The sequence below is a fragment of the Heliangelus exortis genome, chromosome 25 (assembly GCF_036169615.1).
Source record: "Heliangelus exortis chromosome 25, bHelExo1.hap1, whole genome shotgun sequence".
In the NCBI taxonomy this organism is placed as follows: domain Eukaryota; kingdom Metazoa; phylum Chordata; class Aves; order Apodiformes; family Trochilidae; genus Heliangelus; species Heliangelus exortis.
The window spans coordinates 315822-337130 of record NC_092446.1 but is presented as its reverse complement, the minus strand read 5'-3'; the positions used below and the strand labels follow the sequence as shown (position 1 = coordinate 337130).

At 36.8% G+C, this 21309-nt stretch overlaps 1 protein-coding gene and 1 long non-coding RNA gene across 12 annotated transcripts in view; both read left to right on the top strand.

Annotated features, from left to right (window-relative positions):
- The first annotated feature begins 72 nt into the window (after positions 1–72).
- LOC139807536 (thyrotropin subunit beta) lies at positions 73–17297 on the top strand. 10 transcript variants are annotated; one of them, XR_011730600.1, is made up of 15 exons: positions 73–161; positions 755–836; positions 1267–1329; positions 1629–1691; positions 2344–2406; positions 3415–3531; positions 4141–4251; positions 4938–5030; positions 5950–6024; positions 6719–6778; positions 6913–7092; positions 7927–8070; positions 8443–8529; positions 16091–16253; positions 16976–17297. XR_011730600.1 is itself a non-coding variant. In XM_071768608.1 (14 exons), exons 2-14 carry the CDS (start codon positions 783–785, stop codon positions 13007–13009), a joined length of 1128 nt encoding a protein of 375 aa, XP_071624709.1. In that variant the 5' UTR covers positions 73–161; positions 755–782; the 3' UTR covers positions 13010–13065. The 10 variants fall into 10 exon arrangements, 8 of the variants coding, with proteins under 8 accessions (XP_071624709.1, XP_071624703.1, XP_071624704.1 ...); XR_011730599.1 differs by having other exon boundaries at positions 16971–17297; XM_071768608.1 differs by lacking the exons at positions 16091–16253; positions 16976–17297 and adding an exon at positions 12992–13065.
- A 390-nt stretch (positions 17298–17687) lies between these two features.
- The window catches only part of LOC139807542 (uncharacterized), a 290208-nt gene continuing 286586 nt past the window's right edge, over positions 17688–21309 (top strand). For both annotated transcript variants that reach the window (XR_011730601.1, XR_011730602.1), the window contains exon 1: positions 17688–18284. This is a non-coding gene — a long non-coding RNA (uncharacterized lncRNA). The remainder of the gene's footprint in view (positions 18285–21309) is intronic.

Below are 21309 nucleotides of genomic sequence, written 5' to 3'. Positions count from 1 at the left end.
AATAAGGTAGGTCAAGATACTGCTTGAGATATCTGAGTATTTTAAGATTTCACTTTGAATTATATTCATTTTACTTACATGGCTCTTTAGGATAGTAGAAAAAAAGAAGAAAATACAAAGCAGTTAGTTGAAAGACTGGAAGAAGCAAATGACCATCTAAGGCAAGCAAAACCAAATATTATTGTACATTTTTAAAGAAAGTAGACTTGGTTCCTTTAGAGTTAGTATTAAGGCTTTGTTCATATGATGTTTTCTGTGATTTTTAGATTAATGCTTTTTTTTAGGTTGCAACTAACCAGTATCTCTTTAGTATCAATGTTGGCCATATAGATGTTTCTACAAATTAACAATACTTATTGCTATAGGAACAATTTTTACCAAAGCTTTGGATTACATATAGCTATGCTGTTCTGATTTAATGTGTTAGGTGTCAAAGAAAATGAAAATAAAAATTAAAGCTTATGAATTAAATGTAAACAGGTAAAACTGGTTAAATGTTATTTGCTGAAGTGCTTTCTGTACCACCAAATCAAGAGATAATGCATCCATGAAACATGTTAAAGGTTGCCTGTGATATTACAGATTAAAATATATCTCACTTGGGTAAGGGGAACATCTTTCCATACTTGCAAAAAGTGTATCTGGGTTACACATTAATTTACTAGTCACTTTCCTTCATTTTAAGAACGTATTCATTGCACAGTTCTTGAAGAAAAAGTAAATATTTACAAATGCATGTTAATTTCACATTTAGAAAGGAACTGGAGTCTTTGAAGGAGAAGATGGCAAAGAAAGGTGAAGAGATTAAAAGTAAACTGGATGAAACAGAAGAAAATGTATGCCATATGTGCTTTATCATGAAAATATAAAACAAGCAAAATCTACATGTAAAACTGTAACACTTTACTTAGAGATGTGATCTCTTACAGAGGCTTTCTTCTTTCAATGCTGCACATATACACATGGTGTGCCTTTTAATTTTAAGAAAAGTACCTTCAGTGGGTTGTTTGCCCTTTATATGGAGGCTTAAAAATCAAGAGATGTTACATTTTAGGCAAACAGGGAGCCCCTTTTTTTACTTCCATATATCCACTTAGTGATGGAGGGGGGGTATGGATTAGCTTTAAATATTTAATATTTTAAATTTATTTATGTTAAAATATTTTTAATTTTTTAATGTAGTTTCAAAGCAAACCTTTTTTTTAATATTGTAATGGATTTCAATGTTTTATTGTAAAAGTCAGATATTTAAAATTATAATTCCAGGCTAAGAGTGTTGAAAATGAAATGTCAAGAAAGGAAAAGCAGTTGAAGAATCTAGAAAATAAGGTATAATAATGAATTATTACTTTTTAAATTGTGAAGTTACTTTTTTCTTCTTTATGAACTCTACAACCACTGAGGAACTAGTGCACTTCTATTTATGTTGGTGATACTGGGCCAGCAAAGTTGTTGTGGTACTTTTTGGTTAAAACTCCAGTCATAATAATATGTTAGCATGTGTCTCAGTCCTGTTGAAATTAATCAGACTGATGCAAATACATGTTCAAGAATGACTGTAATCTCTAACACACTGAGTAATTTTTTAGGAGTTTATTATTAATTAATGGTTGAAATTTCTCTTTTAGTTCAATAATTTAAAGAAACAGATGGAAAATAAAACTAAATGCATTGAAGAGTTGCAACAGGAGGTATGTGCAATTCTTAAAAGTCACAAATACAGAAAGTGACTTATTTTGTGGTAAATGTTTTTCAACAGTTTTTGTTTGCTGTCATACCTTGAGGTATACCTATATAATTTAGAACATTTCCTTTCTAATCCTAAGTCGGAGAAAATCATGGAGTCCCATTTGGAATGACTTGATATGTGAAATTATCCTTACTTTTGAAAAATGCAATTACAGAAATACTATATTTAATAAACTTCTACTGTTTTCATTTAGTAGATGTGCTTCAAATTATTTTCAGTTACCATTAGTAAAAAAGAATTGTGCATTAGGACAAAGTCTTAATGACTACTTTGGAAATATATAACTTGTATTTTTTATCATGACATCTGTGCATTTTTGGTCACAGTATCTTAGTTTTTCCTTCCACTCTGCGCCCTCTTTTAATTCTTTGTCCATGAGGAGTCTTTCATAAAGTAATGATGTAACAGTATTATCAAAGTAAGTAGTTGAGCATTCTTATTTGGAGCATTGATCTGGAACCTGAACTGTATACCAAAGAATTATTTGCTTGCAGAAAGCTGGAATTTTCAAGATTCTGGCCTACTTGATGCAGTTAAATAGTTCTATAATTCTAATAAATTATTAAAGTATAGTGTTTATTTAACCCTAACAGAATAAGGTGCTGAAAAAGAAAATTACTGCAGAAAGCAAGAAAGCAAGTATTTATGAGGGGAAGGTAGGTTTAAATACCTTAATGTACAAGATATGATGGTAAAGCAAAGACTTGGCATTTTAAACCCCAGTGTAACAAATGATAATACATCAAGCACACTCTTAATTGTTTTAGGGATCTGGGATACATTAAAATAGCAAAATAATTAAAAGAAATACATCTATTGTTCCCTTTTTACTGTGCAATGGTAAGTCCCTAACTAGAATATTTGTCCATGTTGGTACCACGCTTCAAGAAAGATGACAAAGATGGGGAGTCTGTTTTGAGGGTGGTATTATGAGAAACTCTAAAAGAAAAATTATAATCACAGTGCACACGTGGGATGAAAACATGATATAAACCAGGTAAAATCTTTAAATAGATTTATAAGGGACAGAATAAAAGCTGCATCTGTATCTCTTGAAGATTTCCTAGCATTAAAGTGTCTGCTTAGGAACAGACAGTTTCATATCAAATTCTCATCAATATTAGCAGATAAAATGCATTAATGCTTTTTAGAATTAAACAACATTCTGAAAATAAACTATTTCTAGATAATTTTTTTCACTTAATTTAAAAAACTTTAAAAAAGCTTTAATTTGAAACATAAGTCATTATGTTTCAGGAGTTGTTTTTTTTTCTACCTTGCATTCCATGCCAGCAATGCTGAAAATAAGGAAGTCTTTTGTACAAAAGGCAGATAGTGTCATATTGTTAATGGATGATTCTCTTATATTGGATTAATTCTTTGTAACTGGCTAGCCTCTAGCTGTATGACTTTTTTGACTGTGGTGCACAAATCTGGCAGGGGCTGTCTTTTCCAACGTGGTGTTGCCATTGTTTCTATGAGTATTTTCTAACTTGCTTCAGACCTAAGTTAAACACTTGATGAAAAAAGGTGAGCATTCAATAGGAAAAAGTTCAGTCATATGCCTGAAAATAACAGAGTGGTTCTGCTTAAAAATAAGAGGTTAAAGGTACCATTGGCTTATTTCTTAACAAGTAACAGCAATATTTCTGCATTCTTAAAAGGTGAATAAATTACAGTTAGAGATGGAAAATATGAACAAGCAACATAAGGAAGTGGTTGACAGCTATCAAAAAGACATCGAAACAAAAAAAGTAAATGAAAATAAACTTCTTGAAGAGGTGAGAGTTATGAACTTTACTGTGACTTTTAACTAATTTTTAATGTATGATCATTTTGTGAAGCCAGATCAGCCAGAGTCCTTGCTCTCACATGGCAGCCTTATCAGCATAAATGGAACATCTTGTGTATTTATGTGAGCAAAACTTTAGTATGTTAGGACTTTAAGTTGAAGTATTTTATGTTTCTAAAAATAATAACCCAGTTAAAATTCTTTTTATCAAAGTACTGTTCACATAAATACTATTCTTTGTATAAATACAATAGAAGCAAATTAGAATATAACTTGTCCCATATTAGTATTTTCCTACTCAAACTTTTTTGATGGTAATATTAAAAACTTAGGATGCTGTGCTTGAAAGGGCCCTGTGGTTCAAATTGACATTTATCTGCTACAGAAGAATGGATATACTTTTAATCTAAGTTTATTTGCCCATTTTAAAGATAGAGGATTGGAAAAGCATCTTCAAAGCAAATGATAACTACACTAAATGATACTTATACAAACATTGCACCCAAAGGAGTAAGAAGAAATGAAATCAAGATTTAATTTTTTAAAAAATATATCATTGTTAATTGCTCATGAATTAAATGAAATTTGATACTAACAGGTAGAAAAGATGAGGTTGCTTGCAGATGAAGCCACAGTAATACAGAGAGAAACTGACATCCGATGTCAACACAAGATAACTGAAATGGTGGCACTTATGGAAAAACACAAGGTAAGAGAATTTAATGGTTTCTGTGGTTTTGATGTTGCATTATGTCAAGTAAAAACCTTTCAGAATCAGAATATTACAAAATACAAAGCAAAACTTCATAATAAAGACCTGACACCAGGAAAATGAAGTTGAACATGTGATTAACGTCTGATTGCCTGAATAAATTAATCTTCAGATTTTGAAAACATGCCTACTGGCAGATTCCATTTATATAAATTTCTTAAATTTGTTTTTTTGTTTTTTGTTTTTTGTTTTAATAGCCAGGCTTCCTTTGATACCATCCTAATCCAGTGTTCTTCAGTATCAGTTTGGGCCTCTCTATGTGAGGAGATTCCTTACTGACTTCTAGTAGTTTCACTTAACGTATTTTAATTTATTTTCCTTATTACTCTGTTTTGAAGTATATTTAGTAGATACAATTAATAAAAAGTAAGTGGCTAACTTTTTTGTGCTGGAACATGTACTGCTGCCTAGAGATAAAGCATTCTCTGTTGGCCCACAAAATAACACTGCTTATGCATTTTCTGTTTTACAGTTTCTGATGAAACACCAGTGTTTATTCATGGTGCTTTCTGAATCCTCAGAAGAGGCTTATTTGAAACAATGAGTAATGGTTTAAGACTAGGTAGATCTACAATTCTAACATTTAGTCAAATGTATTGGGTTTGTTTCTTTTTTTAACACAGCATGAATATGACAAAATGGTTGAAGAAAAAGACACAGAGTTAAAACTTTATAAAATAAAAGAGCAAGAGCAGATATTATCAAAAAGATCAACGGTAAGGCGTACTCTTCAGTGATAAAAAATTAAATATAGGGGCTGTTTGTCCTTAAAGTGTAATATAAATATAAATATATCAGACTTCTTCCTTTTTAACACTTAGGGGTTTTAAGTGTCTGCTTTTGTGAACAGTAAAGATCAACCCACTAATTTCTGTTCACTGTTATTTTCTGTCAGATTTTATTGTGTGTATTTAATAAAACCATATGTATTGAAAACCAAATTTGAGTAGCTATGCTCTTCTGGCAGCTTTTCCTGATTATACGTTGCCTTCTAACCTTGCTATCTAAATAAGAAACATTTCTGTTAAGTAGTTGGATTCCACCCTACATCCCCTGTTCTTCCAAGTGTTCTTACCTTTAACAGTTCTGGTCAAATACCTGCTTCTTAGTGGTACTTCAGCTCTTCTTAGAACAAACTAAAACAAAACTTCAGGTCTACAGTTGTAGTTTGATTCCTTCTGGGACACGTAGCTTTGAGAAATGTTTTGATGAGACCCAACATACCCTCAGGGCTTTCACAGAAGTGTAATTCTACATCATTTACATACAATGCAGTATTTTTTTGACATTTTTCTTTACAGAATATTTCTTCACAACGTTTTTTTTTTTTTTTTTAGTTAGATTTTTTTAATAGAAGGAGAATGTGACTCAAGTTTGCCTGTTTTGTTTTGGGCTTGGGTTTTTTGTTTGTTTTTTTAATTTGGGAATGCCTTGATTCTCTGTTAGTGTAGTGATTGAATCATTATGAAAATTAATTGTTGATATTGCTTGCCCTGATAACTTTATGAATGCTAGCTCATCAATAAATGGATTTTTTTTTTTAAATAATGAATAATCCCTATTCATTACTGTTTCATTTGAATTTTTTTTTTTCTCAGGTTCAGTATAGTTAACCCTATCCTTTAATTGTTTTAGGAAAGTGAGCTTTTGTGTTTGAAAAGCGAACTGTCATCCCTTAAGGAACAACTTAAAGCAGAAATTGAAGAGAAGGTATTTCTTTAATTAAACATAGCACTATTGGTGGCATGTTTGGTCTGGTCTTAAGCACTATACTTTTGACAGATGCGATGAATCGCGCTTTTGGTTTTAGGCCTTGCTCTCACTTGGTGTCCAATTTCAAGAGCTTGATTCTCTCTGAAGTCATTACCTCTCATTTCTGGTGGTAGTGAATATTTGCTTTTCTCCTTAATTGATAAGGGATGAGGGAAATGGGGACAAATTGAAACCCTGTGAAGAACTGTCCAGGCTTGCAGGGATGATGTCAGGAAAATTAATCTGGAGGTAAAGCCGATGAGAGGAGTGAAGGGCAGTAAGAAAGGCTTCTGCAGTACTTGCTGCTTAATGTGCAGGAGTTCTGATGACCAAGGACAAAGAGGAGGCTGTGGTATTTAATGGGATCAGGAAAGCCTGGAGAAGGGAAGACTTCGCTTTGGTGGAGGAGGATCAGGTTAGGGAGTCTTTTCTCATTTAAGAGGGATGATATGTAAGTTTCTTAGCATAGGCAGAAGATGATGTATAAGAACAGCAATGTCTTCTGAATGCTGCAGTTTTACTAAATGCGGGACATGTATTTTTGTGAACTTTATTGTAACAGTATGATTGTGGACTGTTTAATTGCACCAATATGACTTTCAACAACTGAATTCACATAAAATATTTACATCCTATTACATAACTTTTTTAGGAGAACCTTGCAAAAAACCATGCCCCAAATGTGGTTCCTGAAAATGAAAAGAAGCACAAGGTAGCTTTAACCTTATCACTAACTTTAGAATTTGGTAATACTTATGCATGCAATCTAATGTAAGTTCTATGATAAATTATGTACACTTAACAAAATACATTTAAATGCTTTTAATGTAAACTTTTTAATTTTAGAAAATACAAACACATTTTTCTGAGAATCCCAAACTTGATACACATCTGGACTGTGCATCTATCAATGTAAAAAGTAGAAAGTCTCACACTGATACTCCTACAGGAGTCAACATAGTGGAAAAGAAAAAAATTACTCCTTCAGTATCTGCAAAAAGTCCATTGGGTAGTCCACCATTAAAGGTTTGTAACTCATAATAGTGGAACTGTTCTTGTTTTATTTTTCTGACTATTTCTTACTTCTCTGTTGATGCTCATCTATTCTGTGTTGTGACAAGCAGGGATTTAAAAGGTAGCTAGCATTCCATAGTGATACTAGAATGCAGTTTGTGTAAGGGTTTCCATGGTGTGTCACTTTTCTTGCTCACTTACTTAATTTACCTGCTATCACTGATCAGGAGCAATTTCCATCCTAGAGGAACTGTGAATTTAATAATCCCTCATTCTTTTACTTAGTATTAAAGGAAAATGATGTCTTCAAAATACACTTTTCTCTATGGAACAGAAAATTGCATGTGTAGCTGTAAAAATTATCTAAGTATTCCTGACTGCTTTATTATAACTGTAAAAAATAAGCTTCTACTCTGTCAGAAGCTTGTGTCATTTTTGTCTCAACAATAGAAACATCTACCATTTTTATTATCCTCCCTAAAAAGGGATTGCATTGTTCCATTGCAGTATTTCTGAATTTTAACTTCTAGTGAAAGATCTACTTAAGTAAAAACAATCTTGTTCTTGATACTGCTATCTGTGTCTTTCTGAAAGCCTTTTCCTAAAGTTTTATTTACATTCTTTTAAAATGTTGGTTATAGTCTCTGTGTTGTTCAGAATAACATGAATTTCTGCAGATAAGCATGAAGAAGGTAGATATAGTGTGCCATAAAGCTCTGTTCTTCCACAGCATCTCTCTGCTGTCTTCCAGGATACTGGGTCTGTAATCTGGGTTGTGAGTTTGGTTTTAGATTCTGAAATTACCACTCAAAATGTAATTCTAAATGCTATCTTTTTCTCTTCCAGACATACATTATAAAGACTCCTCCAATACATAAGCTGCAAAGTGAAAGCACAAATCTCCATGCAGAACAATGCATGAGGAAAAAGCAAAAAGTTTTTCTACGGCTGGATGCTCAGTCTGATAGTTCTGAACACAGTGACCTCCTGGTAAAAATCAGAGAACAGTGTACCTAGCAGTGTGCATAAAGAGAACTGCTTTATCTAAGAATGTATATAAGGGATTTGAGGTTCTCATTCCAAGACCAGTGTGTATATTTTTACTTCAGTTCTTTCTGGAATTGTATTTTTATTTACATAATTAGGACCTACATGACAGAGTATGGCTGTACGAAAATACATATTAACTCTTCTAATTTTTTACATTGTTTTAATTGATCTCTTGAGGCTTCTTAGTCACATCTCAACTTTTTTTTTTTTTTTTTTTCCCTTTCTTTTTTTTCCATACTTGAATATTCCTAAGGGGAAAGATGATATTTTAAATATAGCATAATTAAGTAACCTTTTTTTTTTTAATTTAAGAGCATAGTCTCAGAGGAAGAAATGTTTAAAACCTTGTACAAAGATTATCCTCAAGCTTCACATTTATGTGGCATGACACCAAAAAAGGTATCTTAGCTTTTCTTCATATCAAAATGAACAGTTAGTAACTTTGGCTATAGAAACTAATGGATGGCTTTGTTGTTCTTAGAAACCAGCTACATTAAACCTGAAAACTCCAGGTTCTGTACTGAAACTTACAACCATGAGAAAAATGCGAGAGGCTGGATGGACTGCAGTTTCTAAAATGGACAGGAAGAGAAAAATGAAAGAAGCGGAAAAGCTCTTTAATTAAAATGAAAAAATAACTAGTGTGCTAGCATTAACTGATTAGTATAACCAATAACAGCATTAATATTCTTTCAGAGTTAGTACATTGTTGGATTTTCCTATAATATTTAGTGTGTTTAATATGTGTTCATTTGCTTTATTTACATAAACTTTCTAGATACATAACTACACCAACCCAAGAGCATTTTCTACATTTCATTCCCTTTGCTGTAAAGGCCAGACACAAATTAACCTTGTTTTAAAATTTAGAAATAAGTATAACTGCCTAGAAAGCTGTTTCAAAGAGAGAGGTCTGTCATTAGCAATGTTGGGTTTAAAGAAATTCAGTTTTATTATTTAAAATTTCCTATTCTTAACACATAATTCACAAAAGGATATTATTTAGTGAAATAAATACTGAAGCTGTTAAAATGCATACACTTTTACCTGAAGTCATCTTGGTTTTTTGTTCATTTTAAAGATTGTCAGAACTGTCTTTTGAGACTGTGTTTAGTAGCTACTTTTTCAGTACATTAAAACAGTTGAAATTGAATTTTAAATTGAATTTTCAATAAAATTACTTTGGTTTAAAAAATATTGCAGCCTCATAAGGAATAAAATATGCACATGTTTTCATATTGCTAAAACAATGTTAAGAGGTCAGTATTTACCTAAAACAAAGTGGAACCATCTGTTGTTGCTTTATGTATTAGAACACTTATAGATCACCTGTCAGCCTTCTTAAGGGCGAACAGCTTCTGCCATGTATGTGTAAGAATAATTTAGAGTATGATATTTCTGCGTAAACCTACATTTTCCTGTCTTTCTTAAAAAGAATGTAACCACAGCCAAAATTTAAAACTACAGTACTCAGTTGGCATCTGCAAGCATTTCCAGCTACATTGTTATTGTCACTATATGCTACCGAGTTAATTCCAAATGATATTTTAAAATGTTTTGTTCAAAAACTGCAAGAGCAGACAGTCCATAATAGAAGGTGGAAAATAAGAATGGACCTTAAGAAAATCACAGTTTTGGGACTCACCCAACCTGACATGTGCTGGAGTATGTGGACTCACAGGTAGTACTGAGTCACAGATCCAAAGCATTACCATGTGCCTGCTCCTTCAGGCCCTCCAGTACCTGCCCTAAAGGGCTGGGGATCCATGGGAATGTCAGTATGCCCACATTAGTGCTGACATCACCTGATTGATGGGTAACATGAGAGGAAGGGGAAATGTCACCTGCTAGCAGTTGCTGATCTTGCTTCAGGGTGGCTTTAAAAAGTGGGGTCTTTTTCAGGACAAGAAGTACTGGAAGAATCGCTTTAAACAACTCTCTTTCCTCAAGTGTATGTAAGGCCACTATTAAAATATTGATTAAATAGCTGCATTAAAAAAGTTCTCAGGTGTACGTGTGATAGAAAGAGTTGTCCTTCATAATAACTAAAACAGTAATAATAATAATAATAATAATAGTCCTTTAAATTTTTAAACTAGAGATTAAAAAAAAATACTACAGGAGTTAAATGTCTCAAATAAGAAAAGAAACATTACAAATAATGGTTTCATTCCTACAAACTTTTCTTTCCCTAAGTATCAAAGTATTTAATTTAGGTTGTCTTGCTTCTACCAGAATTATCTTGAGGGGGAAGAGTTCATCAGGAAAAAATCTTCCCTTTTCCTACCTTACAGCCATACAAACTTATATTTGGAATCCTAGACTGGCTTCCTTGTTGTGAGACGTTCACTTTGACTGCTTTCACAGCCTGTCCTAGCTGTGGTGGGCACTTCTTTTTCAGGTGGGTTTTGTGAGATTGCCTAAAGAGAGGAATGCATGTTGAGTAAGATCATCATCTGACAGGACTGCATGTCTGAAGCCTAAATGGAGAAACAAACATACCCCTGTGTTTGTACTGAGCTTATATAAATAGCTTAAATTCTCATCTTAAAGTCAATTGTGCATATACCTTCATCAGTGGGGATCTAATAGGAACTAGGTTATCAGACAGCCAGTCAAATCAGGAGAACAATGCAACCCTTAGAAACTGAAAAGTGAATCTGACTTTTACCTCTCAGTGCTGCCATAATATTGGGCAGGTATAGTAATTAATCCTTAATAATACTGCAGATGCTTCTGGCTTGTCTTCATTGTTATTGTTTGGGTTTTTAAAATTTTGTCCTCAGTGTAGCAATTGTGTATCTTACAACAACAGAAATATCTAATGCTTTGCAAAGAAACGAAATGGAATACAAAGTGGTCTATCATAGGAGCTAAACAGCAAATAGGATTATGAAGTATTTTCAGACCATAAATGGAGATTGTTGGCATATGATATGCAACAAGGAGAACTGCAGTTTAAATCTAAGGCCGATAGGAAATGCTCAGCTAATCCTAGGAAAAAAAAAAAAAAAGCTGTCATCTGTGAATCTATGAATTTGAGACCAGAGCTCTGTTTCAAGCTATTAGAGACACTTGCAATAGAGAGATCAGCTTTGAATATTCAGCAGCAACAGGCTGTTTAAATGCAAAACCTGGCAAAACCACTTGTTTCTATGACAACATATTGGTATCTTATTTCCTTTTACCAGTGGAGATCTGCAACAGGATGGGGTTGGAAATAATTCCTCTACCAGAATACTAATCTTTTAGAAATCTGATGTGCTTTGTTTTTCATCAGCAGAGCTTCTGTTTGAAAGCATGGACATGTTTTAATATCCATAGTGCTATATGCAATAGAAACAAGAGTTTGCTCTGTAAGTTAACTTGCTTATAACATCACAAAGTCTTAATTGTGTTGTACTGCTAACAGTGGAAGAGGGAGTAGGAATAATGTGTGATAACTTCTTCTCATTGTTCTCACTTTTACCTTAGGCATTGGTCAGTGACAGAGAATCCTACAAAATTACTTTTATGTGTAAACTTCTGCTATGCACAGAATTCCTCTAGCCCATTGCAGAGATGCCTTGTTGATGAACCCAATAATTTTATGATTACTAAATTCTCTTTATAGAGATGACTTAAAACACTTGGAGAACATCAGCATACTGTCTTTCACTTAATGAAAGTGTAAAATAACTTGTGTCAGTGAATGGATAGGTTTAGTTAACAGAAAGGTTAAAGATAAATAATTAACAGTCTATCTGCCTGTTCCAGAACAGGACTACAAAGCTGATGGCAGTGAAAACATATTAAAAATACCTATCACTGAATAGACTATGGGTCAGAAAGGGGGCAACCAAAGACATGGATGTATAAGCATCAGATTTTTAACTGGATTTTAGGGAACTATAGAAGAAGCTTCAGACATTGATGGGTTGCCACACCGGACTTTGTTGTCCTGCCAGCCTTCTGTTTTGCTTCTCCTTGTAGGTGATGGGATCTCCTGTCAAATGCTCAGAGAGGTCAATAGTGAATGAACTCAATGGTCATATCCAGAAGGATAACAATGGAATAGTTTGTCTACCAGTTTGCCTAAACTGCTGAAGAGCTGTGAATGTTTATATCGCTCTGGTGATGTTTAGTGCATCTCTGGCAGACAGGCAAGCTAATATGATACCAGCAAAGATGAGGTAGTACCCAAGAGGTTCTGTGTCCATGTTAGGGTGGAGCTTGCCTGCGTATAAGCAGCAGTAGTCACACTAATCTCCAGGTCCAGTCAGACTAATTTATTGTTCCTCCAGATAGATGAATTTTCATTCCTAATACTTGGTCAGATGTTTCCATAGCGCACTGCAGCACATTCAGAAGCTGAGTAAGCAAGTTGCAGTGAACAAACGTGCTGCTGAAATTATACTACCTGCTCCAGTAATTAATAATTCCTGGTGTTCAGCATACACCACACTGGACTCTGCCTAATAGCTCTAAATCTTTATGGCATTAGGGCTCTGTACAGATGCAACTAAGGACATTACATCTATGTAGTTGCCTTAACAACCAAATTTGTAATCACCCCAAAGAATGAAATCAGGTTTGTGTGGCATGACCTATTTTATGTAACACCATCTTGACAGGCATTAATTATGTTCTCATCCATTAATTCTTTATTCCTCAAATCCTATATCAACTTTCTGTTATTTTACCTGATGTATAAGGGATAGATGTCAGGCTAGTTGGTTGAGAGTTACTTGGGTCAACATTCTGTCTCTAAATATTTGCATAATATTAGCACTTTTCTTAATGTTTTGAAATTTCTTCAGTATTTCAAGACGTGTTGAAATTAGTATTAGCTAGTGACTTTGCACTAACTCTGTATCAACAGCTTGTCATTATCCAGTAATGTCCCTAGATATAACTGTTGGCTTCTGTCCTGACAAAAGTCTATTTCCTACTCACCAGCTTCCCATGTGAGTTTTCTACATTTTCTCACTTCTAACAGTGACTGTTATTTTGTTTATTTTGTTTCCTTTTTTTTTTTTTTTCCCCACTGCTAGTTTTTATTGTTGCACTCTCTTTTTAATCTTCTCTATACTTTCAAGGATTTAAATGTTTTTTTCTCTTTGCTGTTGATGTTTGCAGACATTTCCCTAAATCTTCTTAAAGCAAATTCTTAATCTTTTAGCCTAATTTGAATTCCACACATGCACACATTTTTCGCATATTGGAAAAATTAGAACTTTGAAGCAGCAGAGATACAAGCTTTCATGCTCTGAGCTGTCCTCTGCCTACATAGGATAAATTGAGGGCACTTTAAACCTGGGTGTGGGGGTCTTTCTGTCAGAACCAATGTAGGTCCACTTGACTAAAGCTTGTAAAGTACTGTGAAATCTTTGAAGAATCAGCTGTACCTACTTCAGTTATGCATGTGAGAGTCACAAGATACTTTTTGTTTAGGAATGCTTTTTAAAAATTATTATTATTTTAGACACTTCTTGTCTCCTCCAGGATCTAGTTTTATGAATTGTTTCCTTTTCCTTTCAGGAGTCTCTAAGATCTTCCAAGAATGAACATTCTTTTCTGTGATTAAAGTTTTAAACAATGAAACCCTGATATGTATATATATCTGTGTGTATCTATAATGTGTGTGTATATATGTATATATGTATATACACACATTATCTACATATGCATATATATGTGTATAGTCATGTTGCCTTGATGTTTAACTGCATTTAAAATATATCAGAATAATACAGAATTAAATAAGGTGCTGGAGCAGTAACAACGTAACTGTTATTCTTCTAAGTGTAGATGGACAGATGTTACTGAGAGTACAATTAATGTTCTGCTCATGTCCTTAAGCCACAAATAGTTATTTTGATTCCTGAGATGTTTTATGGTAGAAATTAACCTATAATTAAAGACTCCATGAAAACAGAAAGCATTTGGCTAGTCTTAATAGGAATCTTTCATGTTATTAAAAAAAACCTTGGAGAAAATCTAGAACACAAACTTGGGTGCAGCAGTCTACGACCCTAGGAAAAGGAGACAATATGATTCAGGATTTAGCTAAACACCAGTTGGGACTGATCATTTCACTCCTCCAGGAGTCCAAAGTGACCATGTTTATGAGTTCAAACTCAACTTTATTGTATTTCTTTTGACTACGTAAATCAAAAATTTTGTTGACCGACATAAGACATACATCAGAGTAAAGTCCAAATGACAGGTGATTAACTGAAATGGTAGGTGTTGAGAGAGCTGCAGTGAATAAGCATGATGAGGATGGCCAGGCACGGCTTTATGCTAAGCTCTCTGACTCCACCGTTTCTGATTTTTGCTCCTTGTAGGTGTTCCACAAAGCCTAAACACAAGTGTTTTTCTCTCATCTGTGGACATCTGAGTTTCACTAGTGCTGGTAAAATGTTTTGCTTTTCATTTTGATAAAAGGAGTGGTTTATTAAAAGCTTTTCCCCTATCAATTAGTATTTCAGGGTGAATTGCTTATTACTCCAATACTTGTTCACTTGATTCAAGACCAGATAATGTCTTGGTGTGTTTTGTTTGAATGGGCAAGTCAGGCTGTACCTTACTACACTGTAGAGCAATTGCTTTGATTTGAGATTTGTCACTTTGTATAGCACTCCATCTCTCAGTTGTGCCTGTCTAGTAATGAGCAGAGTGAACCAGACTTCATTAAACTTAAACAAGGCATTGGTGTGTATTAGTTGTATTTGATTTAGGACGACTCCATTTCCACGCTAGCCTTCCTGTCATGGTGTTGCTGTCCTATGTAGCGATTAAATTCATCAATAATAACTTCTTAAATCAGTGGTTAGTTTAAAAGCCTGAGAAAGGAATGACTGTTAAAATAATTAGATTTCCAGCTCCAGTTTCCAGGTTAGGATATCATGGACACGTTTGTTCCTATCACATTTGCTTTGTGGTTCAGTATGAATTTTCAATAGATGACTTTGCGATAAGAAAGCAGCAATTCAGATGCAATTATATAAACAGTAAGATCAGCCTGGAATTAGCCTGGAGAGTATAAAGCGCACACAGAGAGCTTGTGCTGGGTCACTGCCTCTCCCAGCTCAAGGCAGAATCAGGTTCCTGTAATAGGGAAGAATTCAGCTGACAAGAGGTTGGTCTTTCCAGACTTGCATTGTTGCAGCTACAGGGTAAACCAGACTGTGTAATGAATGGCTTTTGCTAGGGGAAACTGACAGCTGGAAGAGACTAGAGGGTGATGTCCATGTGTTTGTAGACACTGTCATTTAAAGTTTGTAGTTTAGAGGCTGGAGAGTAGATCTTGGCATTGCCTCGGAGCTAATCAAAGCTTTGCTCTCAGGATTTCCCAGCAGGTCTGAGAAAAGAGGCCAGCACAACAGACAGCTAAAGTGGGGATTCATTGATTTGAACTCTTTGCTGACGTTCTTTACTGCAATTTGCTTGAATCTATTATTTAATTGTTGCCAGTGTTCCCATTTCATCATGCCTCTAAGCCTACTGCAAAGTAAAAATTACAATGCTATGCCTGTTTATTTTTCTCTCTTGAACCTTTTATATGATTCTTTCTTTAGAAAATTGCTTTTAAACCAGTGAGATTATTTTAGCATCACTGGTTAATTCTGAAGCTCATTTTCTCTCACATATATCACAATTTAAAATCCTCTATCTCCTGTTAGCTTTACGTGTAAGCATTTTCTCATTTGTGAAAAGTTCCATGTCATATGCTTCAATGGGGAAAAATTGAATATATTATATGTTGTTAATGGCCTGTTCACCCTTCTGTTTTATGGTTAGTACTATTTCAGTTAGAGGTCTGATGGTGGAAAGAATTTGTCAGGCTGTCTCTAGAAAAGTTAAGATTACTTCTAGTTTGTTACTATCATAAATGCTCTTGCCAAATTCTGAAAAAGGGGCTAGAAGATACATTAACTTCACTTAGGGTTTGCGTTCTTTTTTTTCTCCCATCTAGCATGAGTCTCTTCTTTGCGATGTCTCTCCTCTTTGGCCTGACTTTTGGTCAAACAGCATCCCTTTGTGCTCCTTCTGAGTATACAATCCATGTGGAGAAAAGGGAATGTGCCTACTGCCTGGTCATCAACACCACCATCTGCGCTGGATTTTGCATGACTCGGGTACAAGGCATTACTCTGGTTTAGGCACTTGTTTCTATAAAACAAGTCTCTGTTCTCACTGGAAAACTGTGTAAATGATTCAGTTCTACTACTGTTTGTCACAGAAAAAATCATACTACCATCATCTTTTAAAGTTAGCTTTTTGAGAAGTTATGGATGAAAAATGCCAAGCCTCTGGAATTATGAAGTTTATAGCACTAGTGGCGTAGCAGAGAACTGTCTGCTGTTGTCAGTGCAAAGCCTCTGTAGTCAGTTTGTGAGGTCAGGATGGAACAGCTGAGAAGGAGATTATATTTTGACACTTTTACTGTAAATGATTTAGGTAACTTCTAATCCCACTACTGTTATGATAGCTAGCACTGGAGAATATCTCACAATGCTTGACTGTTCAGCTGCATTTTACAGCTCAACATAGCATTTTATGTTCAGCCTTTGCCAAGTCAATATTAGCCAATGCAGATTACAAAGCATTGTTAGTACCTTGAGCCAAGCAGATTAACTGAAACCGTAACAGCAAGGTAAACATAACTATGGAGTTAGAGAGGCACAGTCACATGCATATTCAAAATTGTGGGTCTGAACAGAAGCATGCTGAAAATACCAGAGCCTGGCTAAGAGTAGAGGTTTGCTTTCTGAATATTTGAGCAAATGTCAAAAGCAATCTTCTTACGCTCATATATGCTTCAGTGAAACAATGCATTTCTTTTTTCTTTGTAGGACAGCAATGGCAAGAAGCTGCTACTCAAAAGCGCTCTGTCCCAGAATGTGTGCACATATAAAGAGATGCTGTATCAAACAGCACTGATTCCAGGCTGTCCTCATCACACCATCCCTTATTATTCCTACCCTGTGGCTGTGAGTTGCAAGTGTGGTAAATGTAACACTGATTATAGTGACTGTGTTCACGAGAAGGTTAGGACAAACTATTGCACTAAACCACAGAAGATCTGTAACATGTAAGCTTCCAACAGGATGCAGCTGAAATGTACCTCTCTGTTCACAACTAAAGATAAATAAAGAAGTATTTCATAACAGGTTTGCAAACTGGTGTGCCATGCTGAGGCAAGTTTGTCCGATAAATGTCATTAGCCTGCTCCTCAGCACTGAGGTTACTGTCACATTAGTCAGGCCTTTCTTACCGGAGAGAGGCTTGAAATCTGGGTCGTCCTCTAACTCCAGCTCCTCTGCTGCTAAGTACCCAGGCTTCGTGCGACTGCCACCACCCCTACCCTGCAGCACGAAACACCCGGGGAGTCGGGGCGGCCGTTCCTCATCCACCGTGACGGCGGTCAGTTCCTTGGCGCAGGCAGCTTCAACACAGGTGCTCGGCGGTGGCCGTGCTGCGTTCCTTTATGAGAGCAACCCCAAAGGGATTATCCTGAAATGGGGAATGTGACAGCGCCCGCAACGAGGGAACCTCCCGCCCGCTCGCTGGCAGCGGCCTTTGCCGGCGCCGCCCCTCGGGCGCCAGGGGGCGCTGTTGCGCAAACGGCGCGGGGGTCGCTGGGAGGCGGGTCCTGAGGGGGCGGGGCGGACGCCGGGCTGTGCCGCGCGCCCCCGCCACCTCTCACCTGGCCCCCTTGGACCGGCGCGCGGAGCCGCTGCACCTTGGCGCTCGCGGGCTGCTCCGAGCGGCGGCCGCAGCGACCGGCGCGTGTCCCCGTGTCCCCGTGTCCCCGTGTCCACGCCGCGCTCGCGCACACCGGCAGCAGCGTGGGCAGCCAATGCAGAGCGGGCCCCGCCCCGGCGGGCGGTCCCGTTGGCCGCGCGGGCCCCTGCGATGAGAGGAGTCGGGGACGCCACGACCGCCGTGTCGTGTCCTGCCTCCGTTCCTGGGGTGATGCCGTGTTCAACCTCAACCCCTGGGGCCTGCGCCTTGTCCCGGAACCTGTCCTCTCCCCTCGTGAGGTGTGTAGGGTGACTGACGGGCTCCGGGAAGAGCCGTCCGGCCTGAGGAGCCCCCTCTTCCCGGCCCGTCACCGCCGCTGCTCGCCCGCCGGCCGCGCCTGCGAGTCCCGAGGCCAGAGACAGGTGAGCCCTGCGGCTCGCGGGGGGAGAACGGGAACCTGCCCGGCGTGAGATCGGGGATCATTGCGACGGGCGGGTCCCGACGGCGCACGCTGGAGGGCAAAGACGAGTTCCCTCTGGTAGTCGTTTATTTCAGGTTATTTTTATTAGACAGTTGCTTCAAGTTCAAGATACATAAGGTGATAAAACACGGCTTCAGAACACATTAGGCTCAAGGGAAATGAAAGCTGATTTCAGCAACACATTAAGTTTTTTTAATTTTCTCTCAAAGAAAGCTGCGATAGAGGTAATTCTGCTGCAGGCTTTGCAGCATAAATTGATAGACCAGTCCTGTACAAAATCAGAATTTGTGCCATAGGTATAAATATGTTATATTGGAAGAGCTTTGCGTTTTGGAGAACCTAGTAGCTAGAGCACCAACAGAGTGGACAAAGTAAGATTGAAAAGCTTTATGTATGTATATTTCTAATGAATGGCACGTGATGCTGTTAATCTGTAGCATCCAAAGGCTGTACAATATAACAAGTGAAAGCTTAAAGTAACTCAGTTTCTGTTTCAATGCTTATGAAATTTTTGCTATAATTTTTGTTGTATTTTGCTACAATGCGGTAACCTTCAGTATGAAGAAAACTGAAATGTGAATGTTAATTGAAGGGATGTTAGAGATCTGTGCTTCATCAGCTCCTGTGCAGTCTCTGCAAGGTGTTAAAACTAAGGTTTTCTTGTAACAAATGAAGCTTTGCCCTGAAGTAAGTTACTTACAAAATTAAGACAAGAGAAATGTGAATAATGATGCTAAGAGATACACTAAGGGCATCAACGATTTGCATCTTTATGCTTTAAAACAAACTGTTTGACAGGAGAAGAAAAAATTCGTGTGATGTGCTTTCAAAATTATTTACTAGAGGAATTTGATCTTTTGTCACTTTCCTCTGAAACAGGTGCAAGGGACAGACATAAATGAGTACTTTTGTTGGCTTGTACAGCACTTACTGTCCATCTGGTGCATACAAATATTGGAAGTTGTTAATGAAAACCTGACATGCAACTCTGGAGTGAAAATTGTATTTGAGGAAGCTTATATAGTCGTTTGGATTAGTTACTTTGCAAAGTTTTGTTATTGAGGACATACGGTATAGTTTCTTGGTAATGATTTTGTACTGGTGACAAAGAGCGAAGATTTTGCACTTGCAAGAGCTAAGATGAAAGAGCGACAGCACAATGAAACTGTGGGCCTTACATACCCAGTTTTGATAGCCATAACCTGTGACATCTGAGCATTTAAAAAGGGCTGCTCAAGCTAGCCAGTGGAAATTGGAGTTGTTAGCTAGCAAATTCTTACAACTGTGAGGGGGAAGAACAGCTGAACTTTCTTAATGAGTTAAAAAAGGCTTTCAATTACTATGATGCAGAGAACACTGAAAATGTATTGTGCACCTCACAACAGCAGACAATAACAAGAGGCTGTATCTCTGGATTCTGCTAAAGGCTTCACCAGTAACTATTATTATTTTGTTCCTGACATGCAGTGCAAGTATTCTGTAGGCCTAAATAGCAGTGAACCCTAAAGAATAAGCAGTAATTATGTTCTGAAAAACAAATGCACAGTATAAAGGAAGAAAAAAACCAACAACAAACTACCAACCCAAAATATTTCAGCAGAAAGTTATGTTGTTCAAGTGAATTTACAGGTTTCTTTACCGGTCTTGCCTTTCTTCATAAGGCACTTAGATGTTTTTGTACTTCTCGGGGAGTGTGAGGCTGGGAAAGCAACAGAAGTTTCTGCAAGCTGCCTTTTTATTCAGTACATCTCAAGAGCAGGAGTGGGCATCTTCCAGCTTTTTCAAGAAACAGTAAACACTAAACTCTGGTCCTCATTCTGGTGCTACAAAACTGAGGAATTAAAACCAATTGTATGTAGATGTGTTTAAAATAAATTAAATACTGTCATGAAAAGGAGAAGTGTAGCAGAAGGGGATAGCTTTATTTGCAGTAAATTTCTATCTCTGTAGGGCAGTAACCTTGGAACCTGAACCACTGGCTTTGCTGTTGTGCTGTTTTTATTGATTTTCCTGGAAAGCTGTCTTTCTCTGAATGATAAAAATGACACACACAGTTTTCTTCTTTGTCTGTATTACCTTGGAAGTAGACAGCCCAGGTGTATGCTATCCCTTTATCTGTATAGAGCAGAACCAGCTGAAGGGACAGGCTTAAGTGTACCTACAATCTAGGAAGTTGGAGTTGCCTTGACTATATCAGTTGTCTGCTGCAAGAAACTTACTTTCTCAGGTTCAGTTTGAGACCCTCATGAATTTGCTTCCAGTTTCATTCTCTCAGTTGAGCCTTTCTGAAGAGAAGACAGCAGATCAAGGCCCTGTTTCCTGGTCTGATGATTTCAACAAATTCTTAGGCCCTGCTTTTACATGGCATCCATACTTAATTAGCTGTAAACAGATACAAGCCTAACTCCTCCTTGGCCTATAACACAGTATCTCCCTGTCAGATGGGTACCTGAAGCGAGGCCTGGAAGCTGCTTAGTTGGCAGTACCTGCTGCATACCTAGCACTACTGCACAGTTGCTTCAGTGTCACAGTTTGTGGCTGAACAATCTGAGAGATATGTGTAAAAGACAGTGACATGTATCAATAACATTGGATACATAGAACAGCAACACGATTTCCAGTCCTGAAGGAACAGAAAAAGTGATGGGAGTTTTGAGTTTCTTAGGGGAATGAGAGATAAATATCATGAAGGATGTAAACTCCACACAAGCATGCACCCTAGAATGCACACAGTTTCTGAAATTCCACTTCTATCCATTGTGTTTCAGTGAAATGAAGACCTCATAACCTGTAAATGCCAAGTCCTGGTAGACACAATTTCAGTGGACTAAGTAGTTTAGCTTAACTTTTCCCCATCTTGTGTAGGACAGCTGCATCAGAAGTCTGAACAAGTGATCATCAGAGAGAGACAGCTGCTATGTAGATATTGTTAACTAAAAGCTCTTCTCTGAAGTGGTGAATTATAT